Here is a 19,363-nt window from a genome sequence, read left to right on the forward strand (position 1 = left end):
AGATATCTGTTTGAACAGATTAGCAAACGACCAGACGTTCCAACCTAAATGACTAAATGGAATGTGGAAATGTTTTTAACAGCCATTTCTGTTTTTAACAGACCAGGCTATGACTCTGACAGGTCCATAATCATGGGGTCTCCATCAAATCAGTCTTCAATAACTTCAGGTTCAAAATCAGTCTGAATGAACACATTTGAAGCAAGATGGATTTGTTAAAGTAAGGGGTACATCTGATAAGACTGCAGGGGTACGGCATAAAATAACTGCTCTAAAACCCTAAAAAAGAGCATTATAAAAAGTTGTGTCATATTTTGTTGATTCTACCACATGTCTGATAAAATAAACTCCAGAAAGTATTACTTATTAATGTTAAAACCACACTGTCAGTTTATTGAATAGCGCTAAGCTGGAGCCGTATTAGAATTGTTAATAGGGAAATAAGTAATGAGTCCATGACCAACTCCAAATATTGTCACCAAACAGACTCACCTAACAGCGGCTGATTACAGACAGAATTTGGTAAAGTGACGTGATGAGCCCACATCACATGGAACATTTTCCACGGTTGATTTTTCTATGGTTCTCAGCAGGAAACCGATGGACTGTTCACTCCAGGTAGGGAATGAGGTCTTACCCCAAGTGAAGGAGTTCAAGTATCTCGGGGTCTTGTTGTCGAGTGAGGGAACAATGGAGCGTGAGATGGGCCGGAGAATTGGAGCAGCGGGAGCGGTACTGCAGTCGCTTTGCCGCACCGTTTTGACGAAAAGAGAGCTGAGCCAGAAGACAAAGCTCTCTGTCTACCGGGCCATCTTCGTTCCTACCTTCACCTATGGTCATGAAGGATGGGTCATGTCCGAAATAACGAGATTGCGGATACAAGCGGCCGAAATTTCTCTGCAGGGTGGCTGGCATCTCTCTTAGGGATAAGGTGAGAAGTTCAGTCATCCAGTCAGAGCTGGCTGATGTGGCCAGGGAAAGAGAAGTTTGGGGCTCTCTGCTGGAGCTGTTACCTCCGCGACCCTGACGGATAAGCGGGAGAAGATGGATGGATGGATTTTCCCGTGATAATAGGAAGAAGTTGAGCTGCTGGTAGGAGTGTTTGGAAAATGTTCAATTATATCTACAAGTTCAAATTTTACCCGGGTGCAGCGTGGTTTCCTTTACACAGAAGCTGAAAGCTGATTTCCAACACATAGTAGATAAATCACCCCTGACTGGTCCGCTGTGTGAAGTGAGGTTTTGGGTCAGACGGAGAAATCAGTGCAGGTCACTGAGCACATTCCACAGGGCAGAGACTACGACCTCTGCCTGCAAAGCACTACTATATTTAAAACTTACACACATCTACCTTACCAGCATAAACACACCAGCAGAGGGAAAGAGAAATAATTTTCCATGACATCAGTACAGGTAAGGTCAATCTGTGTGTGTTTTATCTTGGAGTGCAAGCATGACTGAACTTGGCCTTTTTTTGGGTTGCACTTGGCAGTCAATATAGTGAATGGTTTACCTCATTCACTCACAGAGGTCTGTGAATGCTTAATGTCAAAGCTGGTATTAGAGACACAATACACCTGGATTGATGATTGTGAAGCTGTTTCTGTCTTATGTAACAACCACTGGCTATATTCTCTGCCATGTGAACTGGCTGAAACACAGATCCCTCTTAGACAGAGGTGATAGTAACTAAGAACATTTACTCGGGTACTGTACTTACAATTTTGAGGTACTTGAGTATTTCCATTTTATGTTACTTTGTACTTCTACTCCACTACAATTCAGAGATAAATAGTGTGCTTGTACTCCACTGCCTTTATGTAGTACCTTTAGTTACTTTGCAGATATAGATGATAAACGATAGGATCAACAATTTAGATACACCTGGATTAAAGTCACAGTTAGTTGAAATTAGTTCCACCTTTAACAGCTTGATAAACACATCAGTAATTATAACCAACACATTTAATAGATATGATTCTGAAATAGGCCAATCAGCATAATGTACTTTTACTTGTGGGATGAATGAAATATTTAGATGCCATGACTTCTGTACTTTTACTTGAGTCATATTTTGAATACTGGACTTTTACTTGTATCAGAGTATTAGGCTCATCTTTGGTATTTTTTTTCATTCTGCTTTAAGAGGACTCAGTACAGTCCTTATGTTGAGTTTAGGTGGAAGCAAAGGTCTACAGTTCTTATCTTAATATCTGACATAAAGATATGCAGTTGGTCTGTAAAACATACATGTTACATGCATGTAAACACGTCCAACCTGGAAACACACGCACCTGGACTGCACTAAACTCCTGTCATCTCGTGTTTGACTCCCACTCGTGTGTTCACTTTGTGAGTTACCTTTCTCGGGCTCTCTTTCTCCTTCTCCTCCTCATGTTGTTGAACAGGCATCAGCAGAAAGTCCTCTTCACAGCAGATGAAGCTCACCGTGCATCCCATCCGAGCGAACCCACATACACGTCCATTCAAACACAACTCCACTCGGTTCCCCTTTGCCTCTCCTCTCGGCACTGCTTCGGGACTTCACTGTGACTTCATCCCGCTAAAACAGCCCAAAAATCGTTCAGACATCACTGCGGTGTTAAGGAGTGTTATCAAATGAGTTTTTAGAGAAGTTTTGCTGGGTTCCCGCGCACCCTCTGCAAGCTCTCAGTCTCCATGCGCTGCCTGCTGCCACACTGAGGTGAATAGACTTCCCTCTGCACACACACTGAGGATACACATAAACACTGGGAGAACACACACACTGAGGACACACAGAGTAAGGACACACACTGACGACACAAGCACTGAGGACACACACACATGCTTAGGACACACTCAATCACACAAATAGCAAAGCAAGTCAAAATGTATCGGCATAAAAACATACTAAAAGTATAACACTAACCCATTTTAAAATTATAGTTATTCATTGTTAATTAATTTTATTTATATATACTGTACATGTACATTTCATTATAATAGTTGATGCATTATTGTGTTCATTACTTCAAAGTAGCACTTGGTAAAGGAGGGGTTTGTTTTGATACCTGTATATACTGATGGTAGCTTTACCTGTAATAAAATATCATCAGTTTTTGTTGATTTTTTAGTTTGTTTTAATAACCTAAATCTGCAAAGTAGTTTGTAACTAAATCTGTAAAATAAAAGCACTGAAGTCAAAGTATAAAGTGAAAATACACAAGTCCAAGTACCTTTCATTTTTACTGACAGTACTTTGGTAAATATACTACATTACATTAACTCTCACACACACAATTTCCTTTGTGTTTTCATGTGTTTTGTTGTTGGTGTCAGTGAAAACTAGAGGTTATTGAATATTTATCAGCAGACACAAATATATTAACTCAATATTCTTCAAGTCAATGATTTGGTCTGGGACAGTTTGAAAGGAAATGTCTGTTTTCTCTGGTTTTTAAATCAGGTGGCGTGTCCCTCTCACCTGAGAGACTCCATGAGAGCTCATATAGATGACGTCCAGCTCAGAGGATGCACCAAACCACAGACCTGAGATCAGTATCAGTGCAGGAACCCTGAGCAGCTCTGAGGTTACAGGCTTGTGTTTCTCTAATGCACTGATGCTGCCCCCTGCTGGAGGGCTTGTGGAGTGTTTACTTTATTTCGTTTATATAGCAGCACTTTAAAAGCCTACAGGTTGTGCAGATATGTGCAAGTGGTAATAAAAAAACACTGCAAGCTGAAGACAAAAATATTCATGTTTTACCTTTCTGCTTTATAATGCATATAGACCCTTATGTATTCCAAGCTCTATTAACTGAACACTTTATTGCATTTATTATAGTAATATGAATATGAATATATTACAATAATGTATAAGTATTATTTCTTCTAAACATTATTCTCTAGTGTTGAAGGTTTTTTGTGCAGGAGTGTCTGATGTAACTTACTGAGCATCATGTACATTGTATGTTCAAAATGTGTATGAAGCAGACAAGGAGGCATAAAAACATTTAACTAATTTATTGAAAAAGATTATATTTTATAAGGCTGGTGGCGTCACAGGGCAGGAGAGAGGAGTGGCAGGACGGGCTGGGCAGGCTTCAGTTTGAAGGATAGTTGAAGTGTGGTTCTACTACAGTCATGGATCAAAATACATTCAGGCACAGGATGTGAGAAGAGCCGGGGTTAAAGCACTGTGAGGCTGCGGAACAACACACAGGGAGACAACAGGGGACACAGCAGGACAGGGGACACAGAGAGACACGAGGCAGCAAGACTGAGTCATATGGCAAGCCGTTTGAGTTTTTATTCCATATCCTTGATATCAGACGGTAGTTGCCTACACTAGTTAGCTCTTTGACGGCACTTGTTAGATATTTGGTCACACTAGTTTGGCACTTTGTTTTACTAGTTGAACAAAAAAATGTACTAGTCATTATTTTTCATCAAGTAGTGGCACTTTTGTCCGACTAATTCCTACATAAGCCTTACAAGTGACGCCAGGAGCTGCACTAGTAGCACCAAAGTCCCAACGTGTAAGCTTTTTGACGAACTAGTGGCCCTCTGACCTTACTAGTGACGCTAAAAGTCTTACTAGTTAACTAGTGTGCTGCAAAAACTCTGACATGTTAACTAGTTACAAAACAGAAGCAGAAAAATGTGCAAACTAGTTAACTAGTGGAATGAATTTTCTGCACTGGTTAACTAGTAACACCTACAATCACTCACTAGTTAACTGGTAAAGGCAAAAGGTTCACTAGTTAAGTAGTTGATGGCTCTTTTGATCTTACTAGTTAACTAGTGAGGCTCAAAATATCTACTAGTTAACTAGTGAAACTTTACCCTTACTAGTTAACTAGTGAGCCTTAAAATGTTTACTAGTAGTACTAGTGGATCCCAAATGTGCACTAGTCACACTAGTTGCACTGAATGCTAATGAGGAGGAGGGGAAAGAATGCACTGAGGTCTCCTATTGGCCCTAAACTAGACCGCCAGCCAGCCCACATTTTAAAATAGGTGTTTAAGAATCGGAGCTTAAATACACTGTGTTTTCAAATACAGTCATATGATCATATATACAAATATAAAACACAGTGTATTTGTATATGATTATATGACAGTATATCAATTAGGTAAGAACGTTGAAGATGTTGTTACAATGAGAAAGTTGCCTTAGGACTGCAGACAGATATATAGATCCTCTTCAAAACATGTTATCAACTTTCTCAGTTGTATATATGATCATATACAAAAATACTGTGTTTTATATTTGTGCAACTTTCCATGGCATCACGTACGTGCCAGTACGTAAAACCGGTCTCACATTAGTTTTTATATATTTCTATTTTATATTAACTTGAATTTATTTTATTGTTTAGAGATTTGTTTGCAACTGTTATATTTTATTTCATTGCAGTAGCCTCTCTCTAATGTGACACCATGGTGTCCATTAACAAAAGTAAAAGTACAAATACATTATTGTCAAAATACTACAAGTAAAAGTCCTGCGTTCAAAGTATTACAAGGTAAAAGTACAAAAGTATTATCAGCTAAATGTAACGTACATAATTGTGCAGAAGAATTGCCTCAATGTGTGCATATCATTGTATTTATGTGACAACCCTAGATAATATTTTTGCAGTATTTGATTGACTTTTCATGAAATATTTAAATAATTTGACTTTTTTTTTTTTTTTTTTAGTTTAATTTTTAGAGAGTTTTTGTTAAAGGTAGCGAAGGCTGTTTAATAAATGTTGTGGAGTAAAATTACATTAGCCGAATTGCTTTTTAAATGTAGTGGAATAGAAGTATAAAGTATCATAAATTGGTACCTCAAACTTGTTCTTAAGTATACTACTTGAGTGAATGTACATAGCAAGTTCACCTCTGAAGTGTTTGCAGACTCTCTGCAAACACTTTCCTCAAAAATCTCACATTACAAACTGCATCTATATATATAAAGAATACTAAGCTTGTTAGGGTGGTGGTGGCAAAGTCCATAGGGACTTGGCTTGGGAACTGGAAGGTCACCAGTTCAAGTCTCTGAAAGACCAATTGCTACTGTGGTGTCCCTGAGCAAAACACTGTTCCCTACACTGCTCCCCGGGCACTGTATATATGGCAACCACTGCTCCTAACACTAGGATGGGTCAAATGCATAGCCCAGGGGCGGCAGTGGTTCAGCCTGTAAGGACTTGGACTTTGGAGTGGTTAACGTCCCGATCGGACCAAAAAAAGTGGTGGACTGGTAGTTGGAAGGGTGCCAGTTCACATCCTGGGCCCTACCGCGGTGCCCTCGAGCAAGGCACTTAACCCCCAACTGCTCCCTGGCGCCGGCAAGACTGGCAGCCTTTGCTCTGGCACCTCTCCATGTGCAAAAAGATAGTGTGTATAAATTGTGTGTGTACTTAAACATGCGTGTGAACCTACCTGTGTGGTTAATGTATATGTGCATATAAAAACAGAGTGAAAACTGAATTTCTGGATTAACAAAGGTTCATCTTCTTCTTTTGTCAAAAAGTAAAGTGTTAATTAGTGAAATGTACCTCTTTCAGCCATCCCTGATGTGTGTTGCAACATCTGACTTATGTCTTAACCATGTCGTTCTTTAAATGGAATGGGTAATAGGCAGACATGTGTAGGTTTAACAGTAAAGAACTTGGTTAATCTACACCAAATTGTCTTAGAGAGACTGAGAGAAAAGCACAAAGGGTTGCAACCTTCCCAAATCGTTGTTGGATGTGTTCCTGTTTTTCTGTTTTCCCTTTCTTCCAGTACTGGATTGTAAATGGGGGTATTACATTGACAAATCTTGTGAATAACTGACTTGTTTAAATGTTGACCCAAAAGCTGCCCCTAAACAGATCTCACTGACTAGATAGGATATTTTGTACGAGAATGGGTCAAAGGAAGCTGTGGATTTATTTTTGACTGAACAAGGCTACCTCGCAGGTTTAACTTTCACATTACGTTCATGTTCCTGGAGTCATTGCAGTTTCACAAATGTACTGCTTGAACTTTCAACTGGTTAACAGAAAGGAGGTGGGGTTGTTCCTCAGATCACAACATCTTTATTAAAATTTCAAATGTCTAATGTCATATACAGTGGGGCAAAAAATAATTTAGTCAGCCACCAATTGTGCAAGTTCTCCCATTTAAAAAGATGAGAGATGCCTGTAATTTTCATCATAGATACACTTCAACTATGAGAGACAGAATGAGAAAAAAAATCCAGAAATCACATTGTAGGATTTTTAATGAATTCATTGGTAAATTCCTCGGTAAAATAAGTATTTGGTCACCTACAAACAAGCAAGATTTCTGGCTCTCACAGACCTGTAACTTCTTCTTTAAGAGACTCCTCTGTCCTCCACTCGTTACCTGTATTAATGGCACCTTTTTTAACTCGTTATCAGTATAAAAGACACCTGTCCACAACCTCAAACAGTCATACTCCAAACTCCACTATGGCCAAGACCAAAGAGCTGTCAAAGGAGACCAGAGACAAAATTGTAGACCTGCACCAGGCTGGGAAAACTGAATCTGCAATAGGTAAGCAGCTTGGTGTGAAGAAATCAACTGTGGGAGCAATTATTAGAAAATGGAAGACATACAAGACCACTGCTAATCTCCCTCGATCTGGGGCTCCACGCAAGATCTCACCCCGGGTCAAAATGATCACAAGAACGGTGAGCAAAAATCCCAGAACCACACGGGGGGACCTAGTGAATGACCTGCAGAGAGCTGGGACCAAAGTAACAGAGGCTACCATCAGTAACACACTACGCCGCCAGGGACTTAAATCCTGCAGTTCCAGACGCGCCCCCCTGCTTAAGCCAGTACATGTCCAGGCCCGTCTGAAGTTTGCTAGAGGGCATTTGGATGATCCAGAAGAGGATTGGGAGAATGTCATATGGTCAGATGAAACCAAAATAGAACTTTTTGGTAAAAACTCAACTCGTCGTGTTTGGAGGAGAAAGAATGCAGAGTTGCATCCAAAGAACACCATACCTACTGTGAAGCATGGGGGTGGAAACATCATGCTTTGGGGCTGTTTTTCTGCAAAGGGACCAGGACGACTGATCTGTGTAAAGGAAAGAATGAATGGGGCCATGTATCGTGAGATTTTGAGTGAAAACCTCCTTCCATCAGCAAGGGCACTGAAGATGAAGCGTGGCTGGGTCTTTCAGCATGACAATGATCCCAAACACACCGCCAGGGCAACGAAGGAGTGGCTTCGTAAGAAGCATTTCAAGGTCCTGGAGTGGCCTAGCCAGTCTCCAGATCTCAACCCCATAGAAAATCTTGGGAGGGAGTTGAAAGTCCGTGTTGCCCAGCGACAGCCCCAAAACATCACTGCTTTAGAGGAGATCTGCATGGAGGAATAGGGCCAAAATACCAGCAACAGTGTGTGGAAACCTTGTGAAGACTTACAGAAAATGTTTGACCTCTGTCATTGCCAACAAAGGGTATATAACAAAGTATTGAGATGAACTTTTGTTATTGACCAAATACTTATTTTCCACAATCATTTGAAAATAAATTCTTTAAAAATCCTACAATGTGATTTCCTGGATTTTTCTTCTCATTCTGTCTCTCATAGTTGAGGTATACCTATGATGAAAATTACAGGCCTCTCTCATCTTTTTAAATGGGAGAACTTGCACAATTGGTGGCTGACTAAATACTTTTTTGCCCCACTGTAGGTGCAGCAATGTAAGGTTAGGCATTAAATACTAAATATATAAAGCTTTACTGTGGTAAACAAAGTTTGACCACATTGTTCGATATAAGACATTTCTAAAAGAGGAATAGAAAAGAGGCTGGGAATTATTTAGTTTCCATATTCATTCAAATTCTGTTCATCTTTAGATGTCTACCAACTTTGTGAAATTCTGTTAACAAAATAATATTTGAGTCTTTATTATAAGTATGAAGCGCTGACAAAATTCCTCACCCACATTGTTGGACTATGAAGACCTTTTTCTTAAAAGTTATTCCCAGGAAATTTATTTTATAACTTATAATTATAACTCCATGCTTGTTGTTTCGGATTTATTGAATAGGAAGTAACTTTATTTTACTTGTTCTGCAAATGAAATCGAGCATTTAGATTGCAAAATCAGATTTTTAGATATACAGTGCCTTGCAAAAGTATTCAACCCCCTTGACTTTTTATCTATTTTGTTACATTACAACCAGTAATTTAAACGTTTTTTTAATCTGAATTGCATGTGATGGATCTGCACAAAATAGTTTAAGTTGGTGAAGTGAACTGAGAAAAATATATATAAAAAAATGTTTTTTTTAAATAAAAAACTGAACATTGGGATGTGCATATGTATTCACCCCCTTTGCTATGAAGCCCCTAAAAAGTTCTGGTGCAACCAATTACCTTCAGAAGCCACATAATTAGCAAAATGAAGTCCGACTGTGTGCAATCTAAGTGTCACATGATCTGTCAGTATAAACACACCCTTTCTGAAAGGCCCCATAGGCTGCAACACCACTAAGCAAGAGGCATCACACCATGAAGACCAAGGAGCTCTCCAAACAAGTCAGGGACAAAGTTATTGAGACATACAAGTCAGGGTTGGGTTACAAAAAATATCCACTTCTTTTTTCTTTTTCTTTTTTTTTTAAGGGGCTTTTTGCCTTTAATCGGACAGGACAGTGGAGAGTGACAGGAAAGTGGGAGAGAGAGTCGGGGTGGGATCCGGAAAGGACCACGGGTCTGGAATCGAACCCGGGTCGCCGGCATACGGTGCAGGTGCCCCAGCCAGTCGCGCCACGGCCGGGGCCAAAAATATCCACTTCTTGATGATCCCCGGGAGCACCATCAAATCCATAATCTTCAACTGGAAAGAACATGGGACCACAAGAAACTTGCCAAGACAGGGCTGCCCATCAAAACTCACAGACCGGGCAAGGAGGGCATTAATCAGAGGCAACAGAGAGACCAAAAGTCACCCTGAAGGAGCTGCAGAGCTCAACAGCAGAGACTGGAGTATCTGTGCATAGGATCACAATAAGCCGTACACTCCATAGAGCTGGGCTTTATGGAAGAGTGGCCAGAAAACCATTACTTAGTGTTAAAAATAAGAAGGCACATTTTGAGTTTGCCAAAAGTCATGTGGCCGACTCCCTAAATGTATGGCGGAAGGTGCCCTGGTCAGATGAGACTAAAATTGAACTTTTCGGCCACCAAGAGAAACGCTATGTCTGGCAGAAACCCAACACATCCCATCGCCCAAAGAACACCATGTTTTTCAGCAGCAGGGACTGGGAAACTGGTCCGAGTCGAGGGAAAGATGGATGGTGCTAAATACAGGGATATTCTAGAGCAAAACCTGTTTCAGTCTGCCTGTGATTTGAAACTGGGACGGAGGTTCACCTTCCAGCAGGACAATGACCCGAAGCATACCGCTAAAGCAACACTCAAATGGTTTAACCAGAATAATGTGTTGTGTTTGAATGGCCTAGTCAAAGCCCAGACCTCAATCCTATTGAAAATCTCTGGTTTGACTTGAAGACTGCTTTTCACAAGCGGAAACCATCCAACATCAAGGAGCTGGAGACGTTTTGCCATGAGGAATGGGCAAAAATCCCAGTGGCAAGATGTGGCAAGCTCATAGAGACTTATCAAAAGCCACTTGCAGCTGTAATTGCCGCAAAAGGTTCTACAAAGTACTGACATCAGGGGGGTGAATAGTTATGCACGCTGAGGTTTACTGTTATTTTGTCCTTTTTGTTGTTTGCTTCACAATAAATTTAAAACACACATCTTCAAACTTGTAGGCATGTTCTGTAAATGCAATGATGCAAACCCTCAAGCAATTCATTTTACTTCCAGGTTGTGAGGCAACAAAACATGAAAAACGCCAAGGGGGTGAACACTTTTGCAAGCCACTGTACTTACATTTGTCATAGCAAAGGAGTCAAACAAGCTCTCTTCTTCTGAAAGCAAAAACACATTTTTCTTTCATCTGTAACATTTGCATTCATACACATCTGCAAAAGGGAATTAAGCCGTGTTTTTCACATCATCTGTCCACAAAGTAAAGGCTGAGTGGTTGATCCGGTACCAGAACAGTGCGGTTGATGCATTTCAGATCTCCCATTGTCGGGTCCGGCTTGATTTCAAAGTGCCTGATTACCTGGAGGAAAAATAAAAATATGAAGATCTGACTGAGTAAGGTCATTGGAAAAACACAAATAAAAATCTAACTATATTTCTGTCAATTGTGTTATTAGGAACCTGACCTCATTTCCCCAAAATATCCCATTTTTCATCCAAGTACCTCAAACATTCATGTCTTTTTTCCAAGTATTGGTTCACAGTTTTACATCCATAATGTGTATTCTGTGGATGTTGTAAAGGTTTTCCTGTTAGTCACTTACCCGAACCACAACCATATACATCTCTAGCTCAGCAATCCTCCGACCCACACAGCCCCTCACTCCGAAGCCAAAAGGGATGGAAGCAAAGGGGTTGGGCCTCACACGTCCGTCACGTAGCCATCTGTCCGGTTTAAATGTAAACGGCTCTGGGAATGTCTCTTCGTCATGACTGATGGCGTAGTGGCAAAGCGTGAAAGCGGTCTGGAGAAACAACAGTCAAGAAATACAACAATGAAACTCTGAACAGGTAGAATTACAAATAGTTTAATAATGGTTAAAAATACAAAGCAGACCTACTTTCTTTGGAAATGTATATCCACCAATAGCAACACTCTTCTCTGCAATGATCCTTGCGTTCACAGGAACCACAGGGTACATCCTGCACAACAACAATAAATCAGGTCATTAGGTTTATGCTGGTTCTTGTTGCTCCCTTATGAAGGAAAAGGAAGAATGTAAAAATATACAAGGCTGATGGCCTTTATGGAAATGAAGTAAATCTTGGAATCAATCAACATTGGTCTGACAAGGATAAGCCTCACGAAGCAATGGCTAATATTTCTGGGATTCTGGTGTGGCCTGCATATAGTAGCTACTTGAGCCTGGACACAAAAGTCCAGGAATCCACATTGAACTCCAAGTGGAAATGCCCAACTTTGTAGCATAAATACATCTGTTTACAGGCTTGGGAAAATGATTGGTCAATAATTAATATGGTCTTATATAACCAGCTGAATCACAGGACCTGCTTCATCCCCACAAACACTTCCCCCCTTTTAGCATTTTTAGATTAGCGAGGATGAGGCATGGGCGTACAGTTCTTCACAGTAACTAGGGTTGACATCCGGGAGACTACGTCCATATTTTATACAGTCTATGCTTGAGACTTGAGAATGGATTGTAGATAAGACTCATCACTTTTAAAGTCGGCAGTTTATGCTGTATTTACAGTTAATTGTTTTATCTACAAAAAGTGTACTCTTTGTTGGAGGATAGGAGATGGGTTCTAAGATTGCATTTTGTCTGACGCATTCCACATGGACGGTTTACCTGCATGCATAAGGCACACTTAAAAATATTTGGTTAATACCACATATACTGAATTTGGCATCCAATACCAACATCCTGTCCTGTTGCCAGCAATTTTTGTTTTCAAATGCAGTTATGTGTTTCTAGAGAACCACAGCCATCATAAAACCAAAACCAGTCCCACCTCAGTGCCTCCCAGATAACAGCCTTTAAATACGGCATCCGAGTGACCTCAGCAGCGGAGGGGATCTGGTCTGCTGGCACCATTGAGGACACTTCCTCATAAAGTCTGTCCTGGGTGTGAGGGTACCTGGACAACAGGTAAAAGGTCCATGTGAGGGTATTGGAGGTCTTCAGAACAAAGAAAAACACCATGAAATAAGAAGGCAGACAGATGCACACATGTACAAAGGTGCACTAACATAACAACAATTGGGAATTTAAGTGGCAGCCCATCTTAGTTTCTGACAGTTTTTTCACAATGTCATGTTTTGATAAACCAGGAATAGCATGAGATGCATTCACACAATCTTTTTCGGTGGATTTTCGCACAAAAACCCAGTTGGATTATGGGATATTTGTTTTTTGTGTAGTGTAGTTTACCGTGTCCATCCCAGCTAAAAGGAGCTCAGTGATGCTGCCATACACGTCTTTGGTGCTCATCTGAGTGTTTGACAGCAGGTATGTTAGGTATTCTCCCTCCACTTCCTGGTTGTTCTCCACACGCTGCTGGATGACCTCCATCTTCTTGTCAATCAACTGTTTACCTAAAATAAGTGCAGAGTTTGATGTGTTGTCCATGTAAGCTCTAACAACTACAATATCAGGCTATGTTGGCTAGGACCTTCTGTGAGAACTGAAGCATTCTTTTCATTGGATGCAGAGAAAATGTGAACATATATTTACATTGAATTTGATTACTTACTGCTATGTCCTCCATGCTACTGTATCTCTAATAAAAACTGAATTTAAATACCTGAGTGAAAGCTGCCAGGTAATTTTAGAATTGATTACATAATTGGATTTGTCCAAAAAAACCCTGCATAGCCTTGCTCCACATTAACCCTGACAGAAACACAGTATTTAGAGAGTGGTTTTCAGAGAGTCAACACTCTGTAAAGCTGCTTTTTCTCCTGAAGGTGGCTTCTTTTTATTTGATGGTTTTAAAGCATGAGCACATACTGTACTTTGCTTTTCTGAGAAGTTATTCCCTTCGGACATTCTTTTTGACCCAATTGATTGACTTTAGCCTTGTCCACATGCAAACAGTTATCCCTCTTCCTTCTCAAATGAAATCTTGTCCACACAAGCAATGTCATTTCATAGTTGGGCTTTGCCACGCCGTGGGTCATCTTGGGTAAAATGAAATGCTTACCAAGGCTATGAAAGGCATGGGTTTAGAGTCTTTGGGTCCTTTCTGTCCCTGATTGACCTTTTAAATGATCTGTCCTGGGTCTAAGATTTTCCTTGGAACTATTGCTTTCCATTCTGAAGTTGTTGGAGATTCTCTACTCAGCCATTTCCTGCTTTTTTCTATTAATATTGGTAACAGATATCTTTTTCTCCAGATAGGATGGGTTTTTCCCTAAGCACATAACACTGAAACTACAGTCAAGTTCTGAGCTGATTAGTGATTTAACGCTTTAAACACCCAATGAAAATAAATATAACAGCAGTCCCAAAACATATGAAAATGATCAGCACATTCATAACCACACATCCTGCAACATTGATCATCTCTTTGCTCCGTGATTTCTTGAATTTTGGGGTTAAAAAGAACCGTAAGACATTTTTTCAGTTTATCCAACTGTTTCTTTATAAGCAAAACAGTATTGACTCTAGGGGTATAATCATTTGAAACTGCTAAACTTTCCACTTTGCATCGTAGTATAACTTCATAGTAGGATCACACCAACAAACAAGAAAAAGCAACTCCGCTGCTTTATAATAGTCCTCCAGGCAGGGCAGAGTCATCCCTCCCAATTCCTTCTGTAATTGTAGTGCCTGGAATGTGATCCTTGGTCTTTGCTTTCCCAAATGAATGTTGAAATCATTCTATTCGATTCATTAAATTGTCCAGGAGGTATTTCAACAGGCAGTGATTGGAAAAGAAAGAATATTAACAGATAGATATTTGGGTATTTGAACTTTGAGGTATTTTATTGTATTACTATTCCATTTAAATTTGTACCTTCTGTGAAAACATTCATGTGGTTTGAAGTTTAAAGTAGGAGTTTGGTTCTTATCCAAGTTTAATTTATATCCAGAATATGTATCAAATTCTTTAAATAGAGAAAGCAATTTGGGTAGGCTTACATCAGGGTCGGGAAGAGTCAAAAGAATACCATCTGCATACACACAGGTCTTGTATTGTGTGTCTCCCACCAGCACACCTATCTTTGTCCTCTGGGCTTGCCTCTGCAAGTGGCTCAATAAAAAAGAGCAAACAGTGTTGGGCTGAGGGGGCATCCCTGTCAACATCCTCTTTTAAGCGATACAGTTTTGGACAAATTTCCAATTATTTTAATTCTGGCAGTCGGGCAGTAATATAGAGCAGCGGTTCTCAATTGGTGGAAGGACTGTCTTTGTTATGGACAACAATACTAGTGGTGCTACTATTAAACTACTTTGTCTCTCAGTCAAACCAGCTGTCACTTTTTCTGCAACTCACCAAAGCTGAAGATGCCCTCCCAGCCTTCGATGTAGCGCCTCCAGTAGGGCAGCAGACTGCGACTCCACTTGGGCATCATAAACGCAACCATGTTGTTGGAGAACATCAGGGCTATGGAGTTGATGAAGTCTTGAGTACCTGCAGGGATTTCCTTTTCCAGACACCCAAGCCTTGTCTCAAACAGTATGGAGGCGATAGCTGAGGGCAAAGGTTATGATTCAGGATAAGAAAAACCTGTCTGCAGACTTGCTTTCCCTTTGAATTACTGAAACTCAACTGGTTGGAATGTATAAAAAGCAGCCAAAATGTAACCCTATTAATTACATTTCAATGGCTTAAATATTTAAGCTTGAACGCACAACAAAAGGCATTGTTTCATGAATAGCCAGGTCCCAAAAATATATGGTCTGCAGACAATGCGAATCTTGCACTCGTGTTTTACCTGCACGCAACTAAATCATGCTCAAGCGACTACACTGGCTATGAATGGGAACTAGAACACTTTCAAATCCAGGATAAATAGATGTTTGTATATTTGGAGAACAGGAAGGTTCAATTCCTGTTAACTAAGATATTCTGACAAGCATTTAGTTTGAAATGTTACATTGAGCCCTAGGATAAAAAAATCAGAAATAGCATTTTCAGCACTTCCAGATGCCCTTGTCTTGTTGTCAATGGTTTTTGAAGGGGCTTTTGGTTAGATTCCCAAAATAAAGTATTTGGAGCTCACAAGATGTTTCATGTTTTATAACTTAGACATCAAATGTCAGTAAATACCCCAGTGGTGAACGCATGAGTCTTTAATGCGTCTTGAAAATAGTAGCATGTTTACTGCATTATGTTAATTTGTCACTTCTGTCAATTGCATTACCCTTCAACAATTATACAATTGATGTTAATTTGAGGAAATATTCCTGCTGAGTCTAATTTTCTTTATTCCAAAATCCAATTGAAAAATCCCATTGGCTTTTTGTCGAGGGAGCCCTTGTGGTGCTCACTTCCGGGTCATCCTACAAACACAAGTCATCACTGCACCACTCTATAGGAGGACTAAAAAGTGTGCAAGATTGAAATAAACATGCACCCTTAACTTGATTAAGCAAACAGCTTAAGCTAAGCATTAACTTCCAAGTTCTCTACATACCCTCTAGTGAGAATCGATAGAGCTCATTGTTCATGTCAGGCACCAAGTCTTCTTTGGGGCTGCACTGACGGAGGTAGGAGAGCCTCTTGATGAAGTCTGTAACCACGTCATTGATAACATCACCGTACTGTGAGGAGTCCTTTGGATGCAGCATGCGTTTGTTCAGCATCACCCTCAGGTTGTACCACCTCTCCCCCTCCCTAGGAACACAAATACAGTCACCATGACTCAATCACAGCAGCTTTGATGAATAATGCTTGATTTTGTCAAGATTAAACTATAACTGGAGAATAGTAATGGTGTTCATTCAGATAAATATGCAGTTATAGATAAAACAATTCTCAGGGACTGAGAGTGGTACCCCGAGGTTGAATGCCCGAACGCTGGCAACGGGAGAGAGTGTTACACTGGGAAAAACGCCTCTTTAAATATTTTCCTCAACAATGGACCTCACAAACGTAATAGTTAATTATTGTTGGAGATTTAAACATAAAACTTCCAACACTAGCAAGTCACAATTACCCCTTCTTTCTTACATGACAGGACTTTGCCCTGGAAACCTCTTAGACAAGCTTCTCAAGTTTTTACAAGGTACAGTATTGTTTGCACATGGTCGTATGAAACGGGAATGAAGCATTGCCTCAGTTTGAGTCTTACTCTGTGAAAGGCCCATAGCCGTATCCTCTCATATCCCGATATTCCTTCCACACGGACAGGTCTCCTCGGGTGGGGAACTTCTCATCGTTCCTCAGCACTTCCTCAAGCAGCTTCGGAGTGTTCACTGACACAGTCTTCTGTGCCTCTCTGTATATGGGCCCATATCGCTGCTTGTTATAGATCTGACGGTGGGCAAAGTGATGCAAGAAAAAAAAGGGTCAACAGAAAAACCTGTGCCTAAGCAGAGGTAATCATTTAGGAGCCCAGGAGGAATGAATACAATCAGCGCTGAGCTTCAATCGTCCATGTTACAAACAACAGAAGAAGCCAGAAATCTAGGTTTAGTAATGGACTGACCTGAATTATAATAGTCACATTAAGACAATAACAAAGTCAGCATACTACCAACTGAAGAATATATCTAGGATTAAAAGACTAATGTCACAGCAGGATTTGGAGTCTGCATCTTCAGTAGACTCGAATCCTGTACTTTACAGGAGGTCTCCCCAAAAAATCTATCATACAGCTGCAGCTGATTCAGAACGCTGCTGTTCAAGTCTCTCCACTTTCACTCAGAGAGTGGATCACATCAGTCCAGTTCTGAGGTCTTTACATTGGCTTCCTGTATGTCAAAGAATTGATTTCAAAATACTGCTGCTGGTTTATAAAGCATTTAACAGGCTGTTTCTGATCTGCTACATTATTAACCATCCAGAACTCTCAGGTCTCCCTGGACAGGTCTGCGTTCTGTCCCAGAATTAAAACATGGAGATGCAGTGTTCAGTTATTATGTTCCAAATATCTGGAATAAACCCGTAAACTTTAGGTCTGCCGCAAATTTTCAATCGAGACTGAAGACTTTTCTTTTAGCCGCTGCCTTCGATTTTCCGATAAACTGCTCTGTCATTTCTACTCTTGTATTTTCTACCTGTATTCTATGTTAGCTTGATCTGTTTTTTAGTTTATTCTCTTCGCTTCTTAATGTTTTTCATTTTATAAAGGACTTGGAATGTTGAAAGGTGCTAGATAAATAAACTTGCCTAAGCAATCTCCTGAGGTAACGAGAAGAAAAAGACTGCTAAATAAACACCAAAAGATTAAAATATCCCATTGATCCAATGCATGTGTTGCGTGAAAGCTGAAAGTGTTCCTGCAGAGAATCCTCAGTGAGTCAGCTGAGACCTGTTGTTCTCTGGAGGTGATTATGGAAACAAAGGTAACACAAGCAGTCTGACATGTTCTATAATGCATTCTTGCTAGTGAATGCATTTACTGTAAGCAGGCCAACCAAAGTTAGAGCTGGAATGCATGCAGGGGGAAACAATCTTGGATCACTGACCTGCTGCTAACCCTAACCCTAATGTGTGTGGTCCAGTTGTCCTGCCATACCTGTAGCTCATGTAAACGGTTGTAGAAGCCCTGAAACATCATCCTGTATATGAGCTCCAATAAGCTGACATTAGGCAGGTCCTCCACAGTCCGAGGCTTGTCCTGGAAGGCAGAGAGGGCCCCTGAGGCAGGAGACGGGCTTCCCAATCCCCTGGAGCAGAATCGGCCCGCGGATTTAGGGCACGACAGCAACAAGCGTCCATTCCTCTGCATCAGTGTCCGGCACAGCCATGCAGCCATCATGAGTGCAGGAAGGAAAACACAAGGTTCATGTTACATGCCAGAGAGCAGCTCAGCAGGGAGGGGCCAAGTCTCAACAAAAGGTTTAACCCCTACAGCACCAAGGGACCATACAGTTTCCCCCTTCCAATACATCTGTAGTGATATGAAATCACTTGCAGCTCTCAGTAAGGAACAGCCTCCATCAAAATCTCAGAGAAGCCTTATATGTGCACATTAGTAGAAAACATCTAGCCAATAGAGGCTGTGTTGCACAGGGATGTCACTATGTTACAGAAGTAAACAAAGCAGTACAATGGAGGTGTTTCAGGGTGGTGGGGGGAGGTGTGTGTGAGAGAAACTCCCTCTGGAGGGAACACAGGGATTTTAGCCCTTGCAGACCATTTACATGCACAGAAACCTATAGAACACCCTACAGTAAAGAGAAAACCAAAACACAATAGGGCCTCTTTAAAGTGTGTGTGGTAAAAGCAGTTGAAGTGGAAGCGTTTAAGTCTTTTCACTGTGAAATTATTTGTGTGAGATGGAAAAGCGATTAGAGTAGTTTTAATGTAATAATTGAAGGGAAAAAGATTAAGATAGTTGGAGAGTTATTTAAAGCGAGCTGAACCTGATCTAGGCAACACTCAGTTGACCAAACATGTCTCTTAAAAGGTAGAGCTGGCACAATTGTCAATTATCGTCAACCACTTTGATAATTGAATAATATTGAAGTGATTATTCAGAAGTTGCAAAAATACCGTTTCCAGCGTCTCAAATATGGAAATATCTCTGTATCAGTGGCGGCTGGTGTTAAAATAAAGTATGAAGCACAAAGTTGCGGACAGGGGACATGCCCCACCGCAGGA

General features: G+C 40.6%; 2 protein-coding genes across 8 annotated transcripts in view; both read right to left on the reverse strand.

The window, feature by feature from the left end:
* tns1b (tensin 1b) overlaps positions 1-2,652 on the reverse strand; it is a 188,262-nt gene extending 185,610 nt beyond the window's left edge. For 4 of the 7 annotated variants that reach the window (XM_063888454.1, XM_063888451.1, XM_063888455.1 and 1 more), the window contains exon 1: positions 2,362-2,652. In XM_063888454.1, coding sequence (XP_063744524.1) covers positions 2,362-2,460 — 99 coding nt within the window. In that variant the 5' untranslated portion in view covers positions 2,461-2,652. The remainder of the gene's footprint in view (positions 1-2,361) is intronic. The other 3 variants (XM_063888462.1, XM_063888456.1, XM_063888453.1) reach the window with 1 other exon arrangement.
* A 6,373-nt stretch (positions 2,653-9,025) lies between these two features.
* Positions 9,026-18,515, reverse strand: LOC134867838 (sterol 26-hydroxylase, mitochondrial). The gene is made up of 9 exons (XM_063888692.1): positions 18,276-18,515; positions 16,887-17,068; positions 16,230-16,429; positions 15,086-15,283; positions 13,018-13,181; positions 12,599-12,765; positions 11,683-11,764; positions 11,386-11,586; positions 9,026-11,141 (listed from the first exon to the last, which is right to left on the reverse strand). Exons 1-9 carry the CDS (start codon positions 18,513-18,515, stop codon positions 11,028-11,030), a joined length of 1,548 nt encoding a protein of 515 aa, XP_063744762.1. The 3' UTR covers positions 9,026-11,027.
* Between the last annotated feature and the right edge of the window lie 848 nt (positions 18,516-19,363).

Source organism: Eleginops maclovinus, chromosome 7, assembly GCF_036324505.1.
Source record: "Eleginops maclovinus isolate JMC-PN-2008 ecotype Puerto Natales chromosome 7, JC_Emac_rtc_rv5, whole genome shotgun sequence".
Classification (NCBI taxonomy): domain Eukaryota; kingdom Metazoa; phylum Chordata; class Actinopteri; order Perciformes; family Eleginopidae; genus Eleginops; species Eleginops maclovinus.

Excerpts from the sequence above, each read along its gene's own strand:
- LOC134867838 (XM_063888692.1), bottom strand. The coding sequence starts at position 18,515 with ATGGCTGCATGGCTGTGCCGGACACTGATGCAGAGGAATGGACGCTTG. Across the intron at positions 16,430-16,886 it reads GGCTATGGGCCTTTCACAGA|GGAGGGGGAGAGGTGGTACA; the intron begins GTAAGACTCAAA and ends TTGTGTTCCTAG. Across the intron at positions 13,182-15,085 it reads GGAGGGCATCTTCAGCTTTG|GTAAACAGTTGATTGACAAG; the intron begins GTGAGTTGCAGA and ends CACTTATTTTAG.